Source organism: Acanthaster planci, linkage group LG16 (genome assembly GCF_054643075.1).
Source record: "Acanthaster planci isolate LZ-2023a linkage group LG16, COTS_SCS, whole genome shotgun sequence".
In the NCBI taxonomy this organism is placed as follows: Eukaryota; Metazoa; Echinodermata; class Asteroidea; order Valvatida; family Acanthasteridae; genus Acanthaster; species Acanthaster planci.
Window position 1 is genome coordinate 10,597,515 of NC_141792.1, and position 22,451 is coordinate 10,619,965.

General features: G+C 42.6%; 2 protein-coding genes across 4 annotated transcripts; both read left to right on the forward strand.

Moving 5' to 3' along the window:
- The first annotated feature begins 1,326 nt into the window (after positions 1-1,326).
- LOC110979012 (neprilysin-1-like) lies at positions 1,327-15,478 on the forward strand. 3 transcript variants are annotated; one of them, XM_022234453.2, is made up of 23 exons: positions 1,327-1,428; positions 2,831-3,006; positions 3,814-3,915; positions 4,871-5,032; positions 5,436-5,519; positions 5,816-6,036; positions 6,728-6,799; positions 7,075-7,140; positions 7,665-7,781; positions 8,137-8,202; positions 8,674-8,807; positions 9,266-9,488; positions 10,529-10,627; positions 10,782-10,859; positions 11,379-11,488; positions 11,701-11,762; positions 12,368-12,419; positions 12,713-12,780; positions 13,065-13,195; positions 13,374-13,439; positions 13,576-13,662; positions 14,162-14,235; positions 14,589-15,478. In XM_022234453.2, the coding sequence occupies exons 2-23, from the start codon at positions 2,871-2,873 to the stop codon at positions 14,686-14,688; spliced, it is 2,310 nt and encodes a 769-aa protein (XP_022090145.2). In that variant the 5' UTR covers positions 1,327-1,428; positions 2,831-2,870; the 3' UTR covers positions 14,689-15,478. The 3 variants fall into 3 exon arrangements, with proteins under 3 accessions (XP_022090145.2, XP_087003128.1, XP_087003127.1); XM_087147002.1 differs by lacking the exon at positions 1,327-1,428 and adding an exon at positions 1,874-1,938; XM_087147001.1 differs by lacking the exon at positions 1,327-1,428 and adding an exon at positions 2,240-2,282.
- A 271-nt stretch (positions 15,479-15,749) lies between these two features.
- Positions 15,750-22,410, forward strand: LOC110978971 (uncharacterized). The gene is made up of 2 exons (XM_022234366.2): positions 15,750-16,168; positions 19,629-22,410. The coding sequence occupies exon 2, from the start codon at positions 19,658-19,660 to the stop codon at positions 20,303-20,305; it is 648 nt and encodes a 215-aa protein (XP_022090058.2). The 5' UTR covers positions 15,750-16,168; positions 19,629-19,657; the 3' UTR covers positions 20,306-22,410.
- The last annotated feature ends 41 nt before the right edge of the window (positions 22,411-22,451 follow it).

Here is a 22,451-nt window from a genome sequence, read left to right on the forward strand (position 1 = left end):
CGTTTTGATCTCTTTGGCAAAAGACAATAGGGGAGGGAGAGCCGTGGTTTAGGTCGAAGAAACACTTAAACACTTGTTCGAATCGGCTTGAATGCTTTTCTTTCGATCCCAAGAATCTCCAATATTTTGTCCTTTCTTCTTGACGTAAACGCTACAAATGCAGCAAGGTATGAGACGGAGAGAACCCCCCTGCTTTGTGTTGGTCATTGTCTCCCAGGAATCTGGGGAATTCCTTTCAGACATCTTGGGGGGGGGTGTGTGTTAAGTAACAATGGTCGGGAATGTGCATAGGGATTGGACATGTTGGGGGGGGTACCCCTCGGTCTCATTTCTTGCTGGGTATAAAACGCTACATGTGAAGCGAAATAGTCTAGAGTGTGTACAGGGACTGGACATGTTATGGGGGTACCCTCAGTTCCATGTCTTGCTGACTGTAAAACGCTCGCAGTTTACAGGAAAAAAAAGTGGTTCATTAACAATTTAATGAGCATTCATTCGAATCACAAGAAGTGTACTCTCCTGTTATGCGTATTAAAATTCATCAATAAGTTTCACCGTTTCTATGCCTACTTAGTACATTTATTCACTCTTTCTTCCGTCCAATGGTAGATTATGATAATTACAGGGTTTTTTTTGTAGTGACAGTTGTTTTAAGTAGTGATAATTACCGGTATGTCGTAGAGTGCAATGTCTTTTTTTCCCTTTACTGCGGGAAAGACCCCTGGTATACGCCCAGTCGACGATCAGCAAGACAAAGTGTGCAGTGGTGCACTGGATCGGTACAGTCGCTTTTTGATCTGCGTTTGTTGTTTCTCAGCCAAACAGAATTTGTGGTGATGGGGTAGAGTGGGTGTGCGCAGAGTTACAATGACTCGAGTTGATTTTGGTGACATTTTTGCAAGTCTGCTTGAGTTTCAACTGGGAAGTACCACAATTATCGAATCAAGTCACTAAATGAGCAGAAGGCTCGACTCGAACGACACGATACTAAGATGAATATAATGCTTGGAGTAATGAAAGAAATACTTAATCCCAATCCAGACTCTGTCTTTAGGTGTTCTGATATTTTAAGTTCAACTCCACCACACAACGTGAACAGATGCAATTCGACCTTCCAAAGGCTGAACGCGATTTTAGTCACTTCCAGAAAAACTCCACTCTGGAAACAAGGCGTCATGCCAGTAAGAGTATGTCGCAATATAGTGTCCTGTTGAAATACAATGTTTCAAGTTCACATCTCCACAGGTATATCCTGGTACTTAATGTTTGAACTCGTTTCTATTGAGGCGTGATATCATTATGTGTACATAAATACAGGGTGTGACGTTGAATCACGCAGTACGCTGTAGTTTAGCAGGAACAGTTGTACGAACGTTCATTTTGAACACTTGGCGTGAGTGGGGAGATCTCGTTGCCGCCAACAGTGTGGTAAGTATATAACTAAGTTATTTTCATCAACGGATCGATTCAATATCGTTATCCTTCTTGACAAGGAACGTCCCTTGCATGGGGACCATCCCTCAGCACGTTCAATGTTTCTCCCTTCTTCAGTGCTACTGGAAACCCTTTTCCTCACTCTTAAAGAAAAGTCAGGGGGTTATTCAATAGCTCATTCCTCAGCCAAAAGTATCTAACCCCACCATCAGGGACTCATGACCCTATAAGATGGGAATAAAGGCAGTTAAATTACCTTTAATAAATTTCAGTTGCTAAGCCAATCGTTAATAAATTTTGTAACGATTGGCGTAGTAGCTTAATTTTTTCAGGTACCAACACTAATGTCAAATTGAAGACAAGACAATTTTGGCCAAAATTTTACTCAATCGTATGCCAGGAGCTAACATTCTTGCTTTCTTCCTACGCTACATTAGTGCCGCGCCCGTGTCGCCATACCTGACTGTAAGACACAATTTTCACCAATATCCTCAACGTTAAAAGGTAACTTGTAACGCCAACAGAGACGGTACAAAAGTAATGAGAGGACATACATGTACATTTCTTGAGCAATTATGGCACACTGGGTTGGAAAAGGTCATTCGATTTTGGTCCTGCGACGTCAGCAATGTTCTGACGTCAAGAGCCACGTGCCTTATCTGGTCGTTAATCGTCTTTTAAATTTGAAGCCTGAATTAATTTCTTAATTTGGCAACACTCTTGACCTTTGAATGTAAACGGGACTGCACGTGAGCTTGGTAGCCTATGGTACTCTCGGCACTCATTTTCGTAGTAAACGGGAGTTTTTGCTTACCTTTCTTCCTGTTCCACAAGAGACTGTTTGAAGAGTAGGCAATGTAGATAGCACGAGGAATTATTTGGGCTGCTTTAAAATCGTATTTCTTTTTTATTTTCCAACCATGAGTCATTTTTTTATATATGCTGAATAGTTTGCTTGGGCTTTTTTGCCCTTAGCTGTTAGCCCACAATTGTGAAGTCGTAACAAGTATCTTTTGTGAATTGGAGTAGTTCTACCTCAGACCAGTGGGAAGTAAGAAGAGATTCATCTGCAAATTCACTCCGAATCCCAACTGTTCTTGCACCGGGTTTGACTGTTGGATTATACGCGTCCGTGAAACAACAGTGCGTATTAAAGCCGCACTGCTTGGACGGCAGATAACTCCAGCTACACGAAGTCGCAACCAGGAAATCTGTCACTTAAACCACAATGGCATTTTTGCAAATGAAACCTCATTTCATATGTCTGTGTCTCTGAAACAATCTGATGATTCTCCACGTTTCATGCAAAGGGAAAATGCTAACATTTTAGACGATCTCATCAAATCTGAAAAGTTTTACACTTTCTATATTTTTTTCTCTCTCCACTGAACTTAAGGGTTCAGTTTCATTCCAGAATTGAACAGCCTAACTCAGCCATGGAGGATAACCGAACCAGTCCCAATGCCATTCTCACCCTGGAGGACAATGTGACTTCCAAGACGCCCAAAAGGATTCTCGTCGTTTTGTTGGCAATATTCACAGCTGCAGCCATCGCCCTAACGGTCACCACAGGTAAGGAGAGACCGAAGGAGTCACAGCTACGACCAGTTAGGGGGCCTGGCCGAATATGTTGAGCGCATGCCAAATAGGAGTTTGAGAAAAATGTCTTAATGAACCTAGTCAACCTCGTTGTTCGTGGCTTTTTAATTAGCACTGCGTCTCGCAGTTTTCGATTATTATTTGCTATGAAGTCATAAATTCCACTGTTTCTTATGAAAGTAACTGTACGTGTTGCAGTTTATCAGGTTCCTTGGTGAGGATAGACCTGTAAGCAGTTGTTGTAATGAACAGTCTTGTAGTTGAAAGTTTATTTTAGATAGACATGCCTCCACACACGGCCGTAGAAACGGCCATGAAAGGAAGTGATGATTGCTGGTTTATATTCATTGAGGTCATGATGACTGAGTAATCGCTCACTCTGCTGCACTGGAAGTGCAGACTTTACATCTTGCTCGATGGAGTAACCACGGGGGGAGGAAGAACATGGGGCACGCCCACCCCCGTTTGAGGCCCACAGAAATTAGAAAAAGGAAAAAATCTGATGATAGTCCGCCATGGTCAGTGCTTTTACTGTGACCGAACCCAATGAGTGCCCGTTTTCCGAAAATGACGACCCCAAGTTCCTATTTTTTCCTTCCCCCTTCCCTCTTAAATGTACCCCGGTTGTGCCTCTGATCCTGCTGCTCAGCGATTTCTACAAAACTGAATCCTGAAATGCATGTTCAAACTAGTGGGACTCGTCCCTGTTAAATATGGAAGATGCGCACATGATCAAAGTTGACGTATCGATTTATATTTTCGGCTGGCTTGTTTTTACAGTTGTGTTCGCCGTGCAGAGGAATGACATTGCGAACGAATTGGACAAATTGAAGGCCGGCGGTAACGCACCGATTTGCACCACAAAGCAGTGCTTCGACTCTGGTAAGACTTTTCTGTGTGAGTCACATGATGCATTGTACGGAAAAAACACACAGGAGATAAGGCAAAGGGTCAAAACATTGACACTTATGTCAAGAGACAATTTTAGATTATAAGAAGGGAAAACCTAATAGTGACCGCCATCCACTGAATGCATTCTGAACAATGGCCTCGAAAAATAATGTTTGAAACTTGGAGCGAAACTAAACAATTCCTCGGCAACTTTTCCTCTAGGATCCAATGTATGTATTCTATTGAAATGCTATAGTCTCCCTAAATTTGCAGATTTTGTTCTAGAACTTCCTTTTTTTCATCTAAGTTTCTAAAAGAACAACCGTAGTGATGGATTCCACAAGAAATTTCACCCTCTACAATTTTCTTAATTTTTTATTTATCAGTGAAACTGTGTACCAAAACTGCCACACTGCCAATTTCTTGATACAGAATACCTGAATGTACAAAAATTGATATTTTGCTCGTGGAGTAGGTTTCCTATTCAAATCTACCGCAGTCTTACGCTGACTGCAAGGTTCTAAGGAATTCAAAAATTTGCAGCGCCTTACTGAGGAAGTATATAAGGGCCACTTGCATTTTTTTTCGAGATAGTAAGTCGCCGCGGCGTGACGGTTACCAAGGCGAAATAGCAAATGGAAAAAGTGTTTTTGCAAGCGGCCCTTATACGCCTCCGTACCCCACAAAGTTCCTAAGTGACAATTTGTAATGTTATGACACCAATCGACTACAATTTTGTTTTGTTTCGGTAGAAAAATACAACAAACCTTAAATTAATCATAAAATGTTAATGATCGTGCATCTAGCCTTTTGATGCTCGCTTTTCGGCCCTATGAATAAAAAAATTAAGAGCTTGACAAACTACCAATTATCAGCGTCTGTACGACACTTTCTCAACGTTATCCCGGCTAACACAGATGTCATTTTACCATTCCACTATGATCAGCTTATGGTTACCTGAACAACATGGATCAGAGCAAGAAACCCTGCGATAATTTCTTCGAGTACGCATGCGGCGGTTGGATCGAGCGCCACAAGGTTTTAGAGAACCGCACGAGCTTCTCTATGTTCTCGATAGTCGGTGACGATCTGCTGGACAAGCTTAAAGGTAGTAAATGACAAAATGAGAGTGTCGGCACACCCATAAACTCTGCCATCGTTCCATCTTGACCTGAGTCAAGCTTGTCATCGTCACCGCCAATGGCATGGTCATCGCCACAATAGTCATCGGGATCACTCTCATCTTCGGCACATTTCTTGTCACCGTGACAATAGTGACAATGCACCATCGGCAATTGTGTGAAAATGAACCCGATTACATGAGGAGCTAGACCTTTGCTGTCATCGACAAAATCATCGACGGTCAGCCGGATCACTGTCATCGCCATTCTCATTGGACACGTATTATTGTCAGTGTCGACATTCCAACATTCCGATTATTAGTTGGGCAATTTGGATAATGGTTGAATAACTTACGCTTGCTGTTTTGATCATAATTTTACTCCAACCAGTTCTCTTTGAACGAAGCCCTGCTGCTGGTGAGCCTGGTTCATATGACACTTTAAGGAAGGACTACAAGTCATGCGGGGACATGGGTAAGTAGTCACCTCATGTAAATGTTTAGTTAATAAAGGGATTTTTGAGCGTGGACGGACTTTACCTGAATCGTATATATGAGTTATTTGCGAGTGACTTTTATCCTTGCTAACAATGGCGCATCGAGGTTGGGGGCGGCAAATGAGACTTATACTAAAAACCGGGTGTCCAGTTTTTTCAACCATGAAAGAATCTTCAGCCCCTGAGAACTCGATATAGACCCCTCCGTCACATCCTCAGTGTTTTGAGAAAGGCGTTTTCATCTTACTCTGGGCCTGTCTCATCCCACCAACAGACACCATCAACGAACTTGGGACCAAACCTTTGACTGACCTGCTCACGTCGCTCGGTGGTTGGCCCGTCCTCGGGGACAACTCAACGGGCGGGAACTGGGACCCGACCGCCTTCGATTTCGAGAAGCTGTGGGCCGACATCAGGGGCAAATACAACATTGAGTTGTTTGTTACCACAGGAACGTATGGAGATCCTGACATCAAAGACAAGTACAAACTGAATGTGAGTTGTTGACGTATACACAGCATCGTATAAATTTGTCCATCCCACGCTGGAGATGAGAAAGATTATAGTTTTCCAGAATATAGGAGCAATTGATACTGTCAGCGCTGGTTGGCTGAGGTTCTTTGTGGGCACTTGCCTAGGGAAAACTCCCAAAACACGAATTCAGAAAACACGTAAATATTCTGAATCTGAATCGCATACACGGCAAAGCCTCCATCAGGGAACATCACACCAACTTGAAGTTTAGTTTCACTTTTAGGGCGTTTGGGGCGCAAGCTTATTTACAAGCACTAAACAATTTAACAAGTTCGGCTCGAAAAGTTGCTTGTGATGTTTTACCCAATTCATTCCAGAAATTCTAGTGTTGAAGTGATATATGGACAACTGAAATAATGAAACACAATTATATAGGTCAACTAATCCCAGGAGACGCAATTTCTGCGGTGGCTCCAGCCTAACGCTCGCGTTCTTCAACTTCACGTGGGCGAGCAATTGGCGAGCCAAACACCCTATAGTTGGCAATTGAGGATATTGTAACCTGCGCGTAGCACCAGTCCACGAGCGTGGCACCATCGCTGTAATATCTTCAGCTCGCCGAATTAGGCTGCAAACTGTATGTACATACGATACTGAAGGAAGAAGGCATAGCGATTACATGCTTTGATATAGTTCCTATTTTCCTGAACAGGCAGATACCCCTGATTTTAGGGTACTAAAGGGCGACACCAAGAGGAAACGCAGGCGAGGAACTAAGATTTTGGTGAGAGATATTCTTATGGCAGATTTGTACGTGTTCAAGACGACAGCATTTCGACATTTGTGTATAAAAATTGTAATTATTTTACTCTCGGAATGTATTCTTATTTTCATATTTTATGTCATCAGTCTCCATTACTGCATTTGCATGTGCTAACTCTTTTTCCACATATTATCAAGTTATTAATTTGTTTTCTGAAACTGTAAAATGTAGATGGTTATAATTTATTAATTCATAATTCATGCATATACATATTTAATTCAACTGCTCCTTGACAGACTGACGAAAACAATGAGGCCGAAGATGATGGGGTGAAGATTCTTGTGCTGGAGAGGTATTCCCAGGTAGGTAGAGATTTTTGTAAATGTTTAAATACCGTTCAGTTACATATGTCAACAACGATTACTCTCAACTATTCAAAGCACCATGGGGAACTGAACAGGACTGAGAGAATGATGTATTGGCCATCTTTTTGGTAGTGTACCACTGTAAACTCAAAATTTGCAAACCCGCAGATTAATCGACATCTATATTTACCGCTGATTTCGCCTGGAAGGCAAATTGTAACAGAGGGTGTTAAGTGCAATATGCTGGGTGAACGGCAAAATCTCAGGCGAAGTTACAGATCAGCAATGCATCAGTCAACCACTGGTCGATTTTGCCTGGTACTCACCATTTGTTCAAAGGATATCAATGAAAATTACCACGAAGACGACAAATGGTCACTGATCGAAATTGACCTAAGGTGAAGATTCCGCATTGAGAAAAAAAGGAAACCAGCTGAACATGATGTGGTACAAACTGGCTGGTTCCCGCCCAAATTCCGCTGGTCCCCATTACAATTAATTAATCTCATTACTATTTATAGAAGAGACAAGCCTATCTACAATACATGATCGACATTGCTGTAGCGCTTGGAGCGAACGAGACGGTTGCTACTCAGGACATGACCGACGTCATCGATTTCGAAACAAATATAGCAACGGTAGTTAATGTTCTCTTTCAATGAGATATTACTTATTAAGGAAAGACTGTGGTTAAATATATATTTATAGATTTTAAATAATGAAGACATTATGCCTTTGGGGGCAAACTTGAGGCTTAAAACCCAGCATGGCTTCATGCCAGGCACAGATTTTAGTCTTACGGATCCCCTCAGTCGAAAACGACTTTTGGACGCTGAAAAGTAGAAAACAAAAAGCAACATGTTTTGTTGTACGTGGAGGTAATTTATAAATCACTCATACATAAAACGTTTTAATCAAGACATTTTTAAGAAAGGAAAACTTTGTTTCGGCTGTAAGCAATACTCAATTTGAAATGCATTTCCCGTTCCATAGATGACTCTTCAATATACAGACGATGTAGGAACGACAACGTCTCTCAAGGATATTGGACAAAATATGGTAAAATTTTACAACGAAACTTCGTGTGTTTTGCCAATTTATGACCCGTCACGAAAGAAACCAATAGATATGTCGCCAAAGCTAGGCAGTAGGGGGACGTTTAAAGTCTACAATAGCCTGCATCGCTCGCTGCAAAGTTTTTCCACGCAGAGACTTTTCGTAGATGTGTTTTGGTTTCAGATGAGGCTTATTAAAATTTACAGGAGATTGGCACCGATAGGCTGTTGTCATTGCAGGGCTCGATGGCCGAATCATGCATTTTTAAGAACCACTCATTGATCAGTGAATAATACGGCCGTTTTACAATTGTGCGCCACCAAGAGTTTTCATTGCGTTGGCCAATCACAATGCGCGAAAGTTGTCGACCCAATGCGAGTTTAAAAAGGGTCGACAAATTTCGAGCGTTGTGATTGGCCAACGCAAACTCTTGGAGGCGCACTATTCCGAATCTTCCGTGTTGTTTTGGTGCAGATTGACTGGGTCCGTTTATACCAACTCATGTTACCGGAAAGCGTGGGCGGTGTCACCGGTGACGAACCCATCGACAATTATAGGCCCAACTACGTCGCCGCCGTCACACCGTGGCTCACGGAGCAAGACGACAGGTAGGACAGAATCGGTCGGACTGATTTCATCATTACAATGCATTGCTGCATTATCATCAGAAACCAGCAGAAAATGGTTGTTTTACGGAATGTTCGCCCCGCTTTCGATTTTGGCCACGCACCCCGTACGGAATCAGCTTATTTAGGTACGTCAACCAAACTAATGTTTGAATTGAGTGATTTGGGGGGAAATCAGAATTCCTACGTGTATTCGCTTCATTCCCACCTGTAAAATTTCATTTTTGAGGGGGGGGGTAGATCAGGCAGGATTGTTTCAACTTTCCGACCCTATAGGCCTACAGTTTACAGGATGATACTCTATCAGTCCAGTCCTGCATATCAATCATTTCTCAAGGTTTGACCCCGCTCTTATCACGCATTCAGCAACTATGCTCCATTATATGCCTTGTCGCGGACATCTTGAATAAGGTTCACGTTTGCAACTTCTAACCTGTCAGAGTGAAGGCCAACTACATGATATGGCGACTGGTCACCCATATGGTGCCCTTCATGAACGAGGCTTTCCTGGCAATCCGGCGGAAATTCATAATGGCTCAGTCGGGCGTTACGCCCTCCTCAGCCCGCTGGAAGACGTGCGTCTCCACTGCCAATAGCCAGTACGAATTCATCGCCGGGAAGATGTACGTGGACGACTACTTCCCCGCAGATGCAAAGCAGAAGGTATACCGTTGTTTTACACTTCAGTATAACGCCAGTTGGTTTGTGGTCACTACTGCACTCCTTTCAAACCGCGTGACAAATTTACCTGGTTTGCTGTGGCCTAACTAAGGGGTGGAGGGCATAGAACAGGGGCGAAAGGACAGGCCCGTAACAAGTTTACAAGTAAACTCCCGAAGAGGGGATTGACCAAGGCGAAAGATACCAAAGCGCACGGCATTCTTTTGCAAAATGTTCTACTATAGCTCAAAATCTTTTTTGCCTCAAAAGTGGACCTTTTAGTCGCGCGTGTGTGTGAGGGTAGGGGTGCGGACATACCCCGTGCACCCTCCCCCAGTTACAGGCCTGAAGGACAGCCCCCCCCCCACTCAAGGCTTGTGCCCCCTGTGTGCCCCTAGCTCAGAAATTAGCAGAGGAGAAAACGAGGTGGTAGTCCGCCCCGCTCAGTGTTTTAACCGTGACCGAACCCATTGAGTACCCGCCTCTAGAGTCTATAAAGGCCTCCAAAGGCCCCTCACAAAAGTACACATATTCGCCAGTGTAGATTTATCTATTCCATGGACTATCTCAACCGGTACTAAATACTCATTAAATTAATGCCCAAACAATGTAAACGTTTGTTAGAACTACAGAAGAGGTCGTGTCAAGTAATTCGATAATGTGTCTCTTCCACGACTCAGCCATGTTACAAAGTTGGGTCGCTATTGCAATCATTTTTAGCTTGAACATGTAAGCAAAAGCATTACGGTTTTCTCTTAAGAATGTCCGCTGATCACTTGATAGATCTGCATAGTATGTTCCTATAATGGAAATTAATAAATTGACATCGTTTCAACATCAAAATTTAATGCATTCATGCATTGTTGGGCACACATCAAAACACAATTTCACGTCAAATCTACCGTTACGGTAACTTGGCACAAAACATACTGCTGTGTAGTTTGATCTCCAACAGTTGTAAACAAAACATTTAGGAAACTCAGTTGTGTGGATGTTCGACTACAATCACCATTTGTAGTTTAACTTTGCTATATTTTTGTCAGACACTGGACATGATTAAAGGTCTGCAGGCGGCTTTCAAGTCCATGCTGGCCACAAATGACTGGCTCCAGAAAGAAGATAAGAGCGTGGCTGCAGGCAAGGTCAGTTCAAAGCCGCATCACGTTCAGCCAAGGGTCAAAAGATGGGCGAGAGAATCAGAGACTGATTCTAGAGAGTATGACTTCGACTGCATTTAGCCCTCTATAAAATTGTGTCCTTCATACTTAAATGAGGCCTGTTCACTTTCACTTGCAGGTAGATGCAATTACAATCGAAATCGGCTACCCGGAGTGGATAAAGGACAACGCGAAGCTTGATGCTGAGTACGCCAATGTATGTACACGTGCAGTTCAGTTCTATATTAATCCAGAGCCAGGGATCGGGTCTCCAATGCATCTAGGACAAAATGGCTTTTGATGCCATGCGAGTCACTGCACTTTAGCCACTTTTACCTTGCCAAGCAAGGGCGCAGATTTCGACTTTGTCAAGAGGGACATGATGGCGAAATTCCGTTTTATGAAACCTACAATCAAATCCAGAGGTGGGAGCGGGTGGGCGTACGGGGAAGGATCTTGACTTGAACACTAGACGATGCGATTTTGATGTCTTAGAAATGTTCGTATTAACTACCGTAGACATCTAACGTAAAGAGTCACACTACTGCCCCATTTCATTTTCTGCCGAATCCATTGAAAAGCGTGCATTTGGCCCATTACCCTGGTCAAAAGGGGCGGAAGCTATAAGCCCACATCTCCCGGTATTGGTGTCTGACCTCTCGAGATATCATTCAGCAGCGCACCTGCGTTAAATGTGACGATAACATAGATAATATTTACTGTCACCTGCCTCCAGCTGACGTCTAAGGAAAACGAGTATTTTCAGAACAGCATAAGGTACCGCACCTGGACTTCTCAACGGAATTTGGCACTCTTGCGTCAGACAGTGGATGTTGTGAACTTACTGTAAGTATACGATTTGCTCAGTGAAGTAGCCTACAACCAAACTGGGGTTTTCGGCTTTCTCAACTTGGCTCTTCAAATCATACACTCCATTCTCAGCTGTAATTTTTGGCTTTTCTTCGAACAAGCCTCGGAGCACTGTATACCTTAACAAGAGAGATGTGGTACCCTATGTCTACAGTACACGTGCTAATGTTAACTGTGTTTTGTTTCAGGTGGTCTGTGATGTCGCCGACCGAAGTCAATGCGTTCTACTCTCCTCTCAGGAATTCAATTTGTAAGATATGCCATCGATCTTTCTGTAATCATCAGTCAAAAAAAGGCACTGTCCGAATTCTTCCTCCCTTTCAGCTCACGATTCGTAGCCATAAGTGTGATTGGGAACAAACGATAACCATATTTCTTGTTGGGAACTCATGAATCCACCAACCAAACCACCCACCCATCCACACTCAACCCATGAATTTCACACCAAACTGACCAATCCACCAAGCCCATCATCCAACGATCCACTAATCAACCAATCTACCTGAAGCACCTAGCAACAACCAACACACACCTACCAGCAAACTCACCAACCTAAAAACTTACCCCACCCACCGACCAGTATAATATAGATCCATCTTCCACTTTCCTTCTCTACACCCTTAGCCGACTAACCAATTATTATAACACTCACCAAAGTAAGCAAGTGCAGCTAAATCGAACCAGTCAGTCAAATAAGTCAACACTCATCAACTAGCAATCAATAAAAGAGCGACCAATACCAACTAGTGAAACAATAATTCTACCCACCTATCCACACAATGAACCCACTCTTTGGTTGACCCTCTCGTTCGCCTCCCGTTATCTCATGGGTTTCTTTTAATGTATTTTCCCCAGTATTCCCAGCAGCCATTCTACAGCCTCCTTTCTACACCAAGGAGCTCCCCTGGTAAGTGATACCCCCCCGCAGGTCATCCAAAACATCATTTTGGGGTAACTTTGCATCCTTCCAGTAACATTTTGAAATGAAATTACTAAAAACTATCCAAGTTTTTGAATGTAAGAAAATACAAAATAGTGCTTCTTCTTTTTAAACGTATCGTAGAGGGCGGTAGTTGGTTTCTCTTCCCCCATTTGCTCCAATAAATGATACAATGTTATTTTTTCAATGTTTCCATTTTGCAATTGGAGGTTAATAAGTCTTCTTTTCACGTCAACACGCATTCCTGATTTCTCTCTCAGGTATTCCAATTACGGTGGTATAGGCGTGGTCATTGGGCACGAGATAACGCATGGTTTCGATAACAGCGGTAAGTTTGCTTTTCTGCGGCTAGCAAATCACCAGAGCAGAGTCTCGTTCAACTCGAGTTTTAAGAGGCTACGGTTATCGTTTGGGCTCAGAGGGGCAAAAATGAAAGCCACGGGAGGAGGTCATCTTCGTACAAAAACATTCCATGCAAGGCTATGATTGCTTCAATCTTTAATGTCCAAAACTTAAGGTCAAAATACTATTCAAATACCTTACTTGCGTAGTAGCAAAAGTCGTTCCAATTTTAGTGCAACAAATCGTTGATGATGTTTGCTCTCTTCACAGGAAGACTGTTTGACAAAGATGGATATTACAGACAGTGGTGGAGTCAGCAATCCATTAACAATTTCAAGGCGAAAGCTCAGTGCATCATCAACCAGTACTCCGACTTCGTCATGCCTGAGAACAACAAAAATGTAGATTTACTTTTTGTTTTTTCCTGTTACCGTCAACCGAATTCTCTTTGACGAAATATACGGACTTCCGCTCAGCTAGAACACTCTTTGTCTCGTCATTGCGTGGAACCAATTTGTCTGCAATTGTATTCGATGATACAGTGCCAAAATACAAAACATTTTTAATTCTTTTACACAGCTTGACGGAGTTAAGACAGAAGGAGAAAACATCGCTGACAATGGAGGCTTAAGAGAAGCTTATAAGGTATCAACGCCACAAGAATTACATTTATGTTCAAACTAATTACATTTCCGTTACACGTTAGAGTATCATTTTATGGTTGTGTGTGGATATGCCAGCACCCTTCTAAATAATTTCTTTTTCAAAATTCTTACCCCAGGCTTATATCGACCACAAGTCTGAGCACCCTCGCCTTCCAGGCATCGAATTAACTAACAAGCAAATGTTCTTCCTGTCATTTTCCCAGGTAAATCAAAAGTTTTACACAATGAAAATTGCTTGAAGTTTAATATGCTAAGCGATCATGACCCCCATAACTCCTCGAAGCAGAATCTCAAGCCAATGCCTTAATGCTTCATGTCCACTTCCCCCCATCGTGACGAAAATATAGATGCGTTACTTAAAATCGTCGGCCATCGCTGAACAGTTTCCCTGGGAGGACATCCGAGATGAAGCCATCTTTAACCCAAAATGAGAGTGGTCAGTTGTCGACGGAGTATCGAATCCGCATGCTCAACTGGGTCATGCTTAAAATGAACGGCATTCGGTGTGCCTGCGACGGAGATGGAGACTGGTTTTTGCACGCTGCGCACGCGTTGAGAAATTGGGTGTATACGATGACATCATTTGATTTACTTCAAAATGTTTCATGGTTTTGAAAGGGACCCGGCACGCAAACTCGAACCGTACAATAACCGGAGACTTTTTCTTCATGCATTGTCATGTTATTTTTGTTTAAATTCAAGTTATGGTGCAGTGTTTACACGCCGGCGGGAGCGGATAATGCAATCGAAAACGAGCACAGCCCCGGCCGATACAGGTTGGTTCCCGTCTCTCATTCTATCATTTTCTGCATCGCAACAATACACACATAATCTGCCTTGCTAACAATTTGCAAAAAATTGTGATCAATACTAGTGCAACTTCAAAATCTTTATTCAGTTGATAAGTAATGCCGCCCAAACATTTTGAGGCTGCGACAACAGAATAGGCATGGAACCAAGACATTTTCCGAACAAACGGGGAAAAACTTTGCGTATTAGAATGTGACCGATAACTGACAATTTAAAAGTTGTGCATCTGAAATATTGAAAGACCTTTCACTGTCCAATTAAAATTTCTTGAACATTATCAGTAGGCCTAATGATCCTCTTTAATTGGTTACTTTGATAGGGTCATCGGCCCGCTGCAAAACAACGAAATATTCCACGCCGCATTCAACTGCCCTGCTGGAAGCTACATGAACCCAGACGTCAAATGCCGGGTCTGGTAAAAACGTCGTCCCAGGAATTTATGACTTTATAAATCTGTAGTTCTTTGCATATAAGACTTACCATAAAGTTAAGATGTATCAATTACACTACATCGGCAATGTTCAAATGACAGCGAGGAAATTTTTCGCTCATGAATGTGCACGAGGGCAAATGACCGTCGCAGAATGCGGTGGATGGAGGAAGCGCGCCACAGCTGCAGACACAAAACGGTGGGTCGTTTGTTTACTGCACTACATTCATTGCGCTCGTACGTGTCAAAGGCACATTGCAATTCACATGAACTCCGTCTATCCAATCAGAGTTCGAAAAACTTATGTCATACTTCATAAAATAGCTGCCCTTTCCAGTGGCGTGTAAGGACGCTTGCGACAGGGACGAGTAAAGTAAAATAACAGACATTGGAATAGCTCATAGTTCATTATCTTACAAAAAACAAACAAATATTCACCTCGCTCTGTAGTCAAATTGTAGCAATATTGCAACATTCATTTACTCATTCGCTCGTCTTCTGCTGAAACATTCTGCTATTTTATTCCAGAAATTAATGTTTGCTCACTTAATGCAGAACGCCTTCGTCGTAGTTATGACTTGATCTTCTTGAAGTCAGTCTTTCAAGTTGTGATTGTGCTGAAAAATATAATTAGGGTTTGTAAAGGACAGAATAATTTTTTTTACATTTTGCTAAGACTTTGTCACTTAAATGTCAAGTTGCTTTTCAAAATACGATCAAAATAAAGAATATTTCATCCATTATTAAAAAGCGAAGATGAGTTGTTGAGCAAATACTGTAAAGTCTCTTCTATTTATAGGCTTTCAATTTACTGAGTGTTATATTCCAGTCTCGTAACCTTGGTGACGTCACACATTCACAGTCTGTTAACCTTCAATGTAGTTCCATTCACGCGCAACATATGTACCAATAATAATAATATCCAGTCGAGATCTCACTGCGTTGCACAGTTGATCATAATAACGCGGCATGCATGAGTTGAGGTCGAGGACTGACTACGCATGTACATGTATATGTATAGGTCAGCTGTGTCGGCATCTACGCCTACATGTAGGGCACCTCAGTCTGGGTGTGACACTGCGCCGATTCGCAGACTAGTGTAAATTCTGACTGGAAGACCCGGTCTAATTATGATGGAGGCCTAGCTACGTAGTAGGTGGACTCGTGGAACATAAGAACCCTTCTTCTCGTAGTACAACCCGAAGCTGTGTGTAACGCAGAAAATACCATGTCCTCCCACATAACAGCATTTCACGGCGATACCTCATTTCCAGCAAAAATAGAGTCGTATACGAATGCATAATATATTCCTCCATTGATGAACGCACAAGTTCCCACCCGCAGTGCACGCACTGAGAATAATTCCTGCCCGAGCAACGGTTGGCATTCATCATTTAGCTGATGTGGTGACACTGTACCGGAAAGGCAGCATTGACGGCGCATTTGCGGGAGATACTTCGTCTACAGAGGTGAGAGTACTACCATTAAGTCAGCGTTTCGAACGACTGCGGTAAATTTATAAGATAACGATAATCAAATATTGCTGAGAACAACAGACGAGATAAATGCATGTTTGCCTCGTGTACCAGCACCGATGCTTTTTGTGTGTGTCAGACATAATCGTCCTGTGAAACACAGGTTCTCTCTCTGTATTCAGAGAGCCTTCTTATACCATCAAGCCTTACTACATTCATTAAAAGAAAAGGCTCGCGTCTCTTTGATATGCCGTATGCATATGAGACGCGCCCATCTGTGTCTTGCCAAGTGAGTCACATATACCCACATTACATGATATTACAAACACATAGTGCTCTGCATTGGTGTTCATGTTTGTCGTGAAAACTGCCAACCACGCAGCCATCACCTATTGACTTTTGTAACCTAAACTTGCTTTCAACATAAAGTACGTTGTACTTACTTACAAGAGTTAATGCCATAGTAACTGACTTTGCCTATTCTGTTTCTACTATCTCTTTGAAAGATGAAAACAAATATCCTGTCCTATATTAAAACAAGGGAAACACGCCACGAGCTATTAAGAAACTACTGCACGTCGACCGTATCATTTATCTTCTTAATTTCTGTTTAACCATGGGTGTATGCCTTTTTCCGGAGTATTTGTACATCCGAACTCATAAATTTATTGTTGACACAGTGACCCCAGTTCTATGTGTCGTCGATAATGCGATTTCTCGTCGTAATAAACACTTGAATTCACTTTTTCACACTGCCAGCCACAATGGGCCATACCGTACAAAATTGTTCACACTGAGGAGGCCACTGCACTGTTGGAGGCTTTGTACGTCACCATGCATTGAACTGAGTTCCTGCATGAACTGTAACCGGGAAATACGCCCATCCAGGAAACAAAACCATTTAACTTGTCCAAGATAAAACAGAAGAGACTCCGGAAACTGATCGCTGTATAGGTCTCCCTTCGATGAATAGTATCGTTTGTGACACGCACCAAAACATGTTTAGGGATCACATAATTTACTTTTCAGACACACGTGAGTTGTTCAGTGTTTGAGAAAGGAAAGACGTAAACTACACAATTATTTTACTGCCTGCAATCCCCATGCTTTTACATAAATAATGTAGTGATAACAAGGCAAATGTCAGATGTGGAAGCTCCTTCTAGGGCTGGAATCTAATCTTAGATCGTAAACCTTGACGCATGTGTATAATAAAGTGTTTGATCTCATGCACTCGACGATGATCTCAGTTCTGATGATAACAATGGAGACTTTTCATGTACAGTATAGAGCCTGAAGGCACCATGGCATGAACACTGCGGTGAATTTGTTATTAATTTGCAGCTGTGTATGTTGCCATTTCCTGCCTATTTGCATTGCATGAAAACATCAAGACAGCCTCCTTGGTTTTGAGTTTTTTTAAACATGCCTGACAACTTCTGGTGCTGTCGCACTGGTGTCAATTCAGATACAATATCTCACAGTATGGGGGTTTGTCTGAGCCCCAAAGAAGAGCTTACTTAAAACCATTCGTTCATAAACCCTGTTCACAGATCAAGGCTTGCCATACGGACTCGGCAATGTAACATCGTGCCAAAACACCATAAAAAATAAAGACAAAGAAGTGCAAAAAAGGGATGGCACCCCCTCAAAAATTGTTCGACATTTTATGCAAAGCGAAACTTCTAGCTTTTATGACATCACTGTTTGACACATGAGCAATAAAATTCGCATCAGCACTGTCAGGAGTTCACAGTACAAACGTGTAGGCTTAATGTTAATACAGGACATAGCCTGTACATGTACCGCAATACATGCAGGACAATCAAGTGCAGGCAGTGGACAAACTGGATACAGTAGTTTTCGCATAGGGAAATGTTGGCTGTCATTTTGCACCCAGACAGTGGGCGTTAGATCGTAGTCCATGATTATGAAAGTCCCCAATCGACAAACTTAGTTATTTCCCGGTTGCTTCACCGAAGGGTTCATTGCAGGTGAATTTCTGATGTATGGTGACGAAACATTCCCACAAATGATGGTACCTTTTCGAAAGCAATTAGATTAGGCCACGCCAGTCAAAATGGCGGCATCTGTGTTCGTGGACTGCTAAGAAACGGGTTCATGGTTTGTTGAGAAGTACGGAGGGGTCAGCTGGGTTTGACCCTTGCTTTGAGACATTTTCTAAAAGAAGTGAATGGTGTTTTTAATACACACAGTGGTGTGTAGCCACCGAACGTCGATGCCTTTGCGGCAGCCTGTGTGCTGAAGGCGTTGTGCAGCTCCCAAAATACACGTACATGTAAGCTGCACGAGGTCAACTTTACATGAAAGATTAATTTCGCAGCGACGTGGGTTCAGGCAGTCAAAAGGCATGTTTGTCGATATCTTGCACAAACCTGACACCTGTCCTAAATACCTGGACAATACCGAGTGATTCTGTGCCAAAATGCACAAATAAAAGTCGGTTGATTGATAAGTTGTTTCAACATTTAAATATTCGCCTTTCTCTGCATTGATCTCAATATCTTCTCCTACGTATTATCCGTTATGTAAAGCAAAACTTGGCAAAATTCATGAAGTTGCCATCGAGTCAACATTTGGCCCAAGTCCCAAATTCTCCGATTTCAATATGATTTTTACATACACCCTTGTGAGGGGGGGTTAAGGTTAACAAGCCTGGGATTTGCTCTTCAGATTGATTTTCTGATTCGGTTGATTAAATTCATCAATACAGTTCAGACTGTGAGATTGAGCTCTTTTTTAGGTGAGACCCCAGATCTGACATACTATTTGCCATATTATACTCTGTATCAGTATTTGTTTACTGTTTGTCCGGGGCCAAATTCAATTCGGGGCCAACGCCCAGAAGTTCCAAACTTATTTGCTGCAGTTCTGTCCGGATTTTACCCAGTACAATCTTCAAGAAAAAAAATCAACATTCTCTAACATGCTGAGGGACTTGAGAGAGATGGTGACGGGGGCGTGGCTGTGGACAATGGTTCAAACAATACAGAGAGCTGCAAGAGGTCCAGTAAGTCGACTCCACAGCAAGCTAAATCACAAGTCAATCAAAAGTATAACAGGGAACGGACGGTAGCGAAGAACTTTTGTTTTTTCATAATTCATTGGAATAGCTTGTGACTTGACTTGAAACTCAATGACTTCGTGTCCGACTTGTGGTGGCTTGTGGGGACTCATGATGGCCTCGATACAACACTGCAGACCTCTATATTGTCTGCTCAGAAATTCTGAGCGGGTCACAGAGGGGAGGGACATGGGTGTTACAATCGACAAGACATGTGTCGGGTTTTGCACCTCTCCTCCCTCCCGTTTTACCTCTGCCAAGCACTTTGATCGTAATGCATATAATTATAACAATTAAAACAGCAATCGATGTCAAGTCAAACAAACTAATGCGAACGAAAACTTTTTCTTTTCTCTTCTTTTCTCACAGTGCGAGGCATTTGCAGGACTGACGTAATCATGACGCCCAAAGGGTTATCCTACTTTCATTTAATGGGTCTTTTGACAGTCTTCACCAGCTTGGTTCCTCACCCATCTTACAGTGGTATCACCGTGACTGTCGAAAGCGCCGATGCGTATAGCGCCCTCCTGCGCTGGAGATTGGCCATTTCAGAAAACACGAGTGTAATAGGGTTTACCGTTACAATTCAAGTTGGTAGCACATCGAGAGAAGTTGAAACAGTGAACAACGGTTCGGCTACGTCATACGAGCTCTTTAACTTGGACGATATGAGGGACTACAACGCTTGCGTCACGACCAAAGTCGAGTCTGGTGCCTCCGAGACAGGCTGCGCCACATTCGAAACGCCTCCCGGCAACAGCACGTACATAGCAATCGCCTGCGCCATCTTCTTGCTCCTCTGCTTCATCATCTTCGGTGTCTTGGACTTTGTGTCGAGCAACAAGCACAAGGAGCAGATGACCCGCAAAGAGGAGGAACTCCTGGAGCAGGGCTGGCAAACCTTCCAGCGGAACTCCAAGAAGAAGCAGAAGGGTAAGAAAAGAGCGGCACCCAAGAGACCCAGACCCGACTCATCTGTCGATTCTGATCCTGTTGCGAGCGCTGAGACACCCTCTGGCGACGTAAGGACCAGCCCGCCCATCTAAACTCACGAGACAGATGGGCTACGTCTGAAAGTGTTAGCCACGACTGGAAAATAATTACTCATGTGGCAATCTTCAACAGCCACGTATGTTACTATACTCGAGACTGCAGCCACAATCGTCGGACGCAGCCAAATCCAGTTTTATCTTGGAGGGTACCCACTATCATAGATTACTACTGTATATTGTTGGGAGACTTTGAGACATTAGGTTGTTCTGAGCATGCGTCCATTTCTCTGAGCACCCTCAGGGTGCACCGTAAACAAGTAAATTCTCACAGACAGTAGTGATAAATCCCCATACTTCACAAATATTTTAAAAATACTCACAACCCTCACAGTTGTTCAGGCTGCACAGAAAAACGATGTTCGACATGTCCCCTTTCAAGTTTCCTTCAAATTTTCACCCGAAGCAGACCACCCTAAAATGAAGATAATGTCCCTGCCCAGAAAAGTAGTCCTGTTGAAAAACCATCCCTCTGCAAAACCACCAAATAGTGCTATGGCACTTCTTTTGGACCCGATTCCACACAATTGCTCAGAATTAGAAGCCCAAAGTCCAGGCCAGAGGTTCAGTGCCGTATTTCTACAATTCCTCTATTTCATGGCTCTCAGGACTCTCTCATATAAAATATTTTGAGTGTATAACTTTTATCAATGAACTTGGCCGACGGCTCTTGTGGCTATTTACGTGGGTGCACCCGTCAATACTGTGAAAAAGGACCGGTATGTCTGCTGCCACCAGCGTCCCAAAGTCTCCCATCACTCAAGACCACTGGCTGGCATAACAAGACCGCTGGCTAGCATGCCCTTAGGCTGTATGTTTATGTTGACTACAGTGAAGCTTCTGTTGATTAGGCTGCTTTATGCACGAACGTCGACAGCAGCTTCAAAGCCCGACTTTCGAAGTTTTCAGCCCTTTCAAAATTCCATTGCGCTCGAAGTTTTGTGATGTAAGCAAAACCAAAGTGTTTAACGGAATACAGCCCATCTTACCCTCTAGGGTGCCTTTACTGGATTTATCGGGAAAATTCATGATTCCCTGTATATTGTATAGCATTCAACCCAACTGTCCACTCATGCAATAAAATAGGCGCTCAATGAAACAGCGCGAACTCAATTCATTTTTTTAAATACATGTACACCACTTTTGATATATGGGTCATTCCCTGAGGTTGGGCAAAATTTGTGGTGGTGTCCAAATTATATATCTTGCAAGGCTGGACACAGAGATCTGTGTTATTTTTACAGAGTAAATGACCTCCTCTACAGGCCATGACAGGTGGTAAAAGTTACCCATGTAACAAGGACACCGTCACAAATTGTGCCCCAACCTCATGGAATGACCCATATGTACCTTGTGGGATAAGCCAAATACTCAGAAAAACTGTTCCTAAAATTTAAAAGTACGCTTAAAGAAGGAAAACTTTAAAGTTATATATGTACACGCAGTTTACAGTAGAGCTATTACCGATGTCTGTGGTTCAATCAAAAGATTTTCGTGACAAATATTTGGCCATGCCCATCTTGGACATCTAATTGGAATCTCTTTGCTGGCGACCGTGTAATTTATTAAGTTGTTTCATGAACTTGATACAGATGACGGAATCTTAGGCAAATGGGCCAGGTCGCGTATTTCAAAAAGCCAAGGTCGTCGAGGAACAAGCGCCCGCAAGTCAGCGTATGGTTTGATGATGGGTACCAGGACTGGGCATGCGCTGTTTGAATACCGAACTGGCTCATTTATGAATGAAGAACAGCTGCAGTGTGTATCTTGCTAACCAATGATGGAAAATGCGCCCTCTCTGTACTACTGCTTAATGTACTGATAACATTTACTTCTCCTTTTGTAAAAAATCTCACTCGATGTGAAGCGTTTGTATATTGTGCAGAACTGAGGATTGTTTCGAAACTTTAACTAATTCAAGTTCGTGTTATCAAAAAACTCACCTATAGAGCCTTTTGAACAACTCCAACAAAGTAGTGCGATCAGTACAGATGTATACATTTTAGACAATATTTGCTGTGTAAATAGTTGTACTCGCTGAAGAAAGTTATATTTTGTTACAGTAGAAACGACTTGATAATAAAACGCTGCCTAAACGAAAATAGATATTGCTTGAATTCATTTAAGTGATATTAACAGAGGG

Bases quoted from the DNA above. Each gene is read 5' to 3' on its own strand.
- LOC110979012 (XM_022234453.2), top strand. From the start codon at position 2,871: ATGGAGGATAACCGAACCAGTCCCAATGCCATTCTCACCCTGGAGGAC. The intron at 5,033-5,435 runs GTAGTAAATGAC...TACTCCAACCAG, and splicing joins TCTGCTGGACAAGCTTAAAG to TTCTCTTTGAACGAAGCCCT. The intron at 7,782-8,136 runs GTAGTTAATGTT...CCCGTTCCATAG, and splicing joins TCGAAACAAATATAGCAACG to ATGACTCTTCAATATACAGA.
- LOC110978971 (XM_022234366.2), top strand. From the start codon at position 19,658: ATGACGCCCAAAGGGTTATCCTACTTTCATTTAATGGGTCTTTTGACA.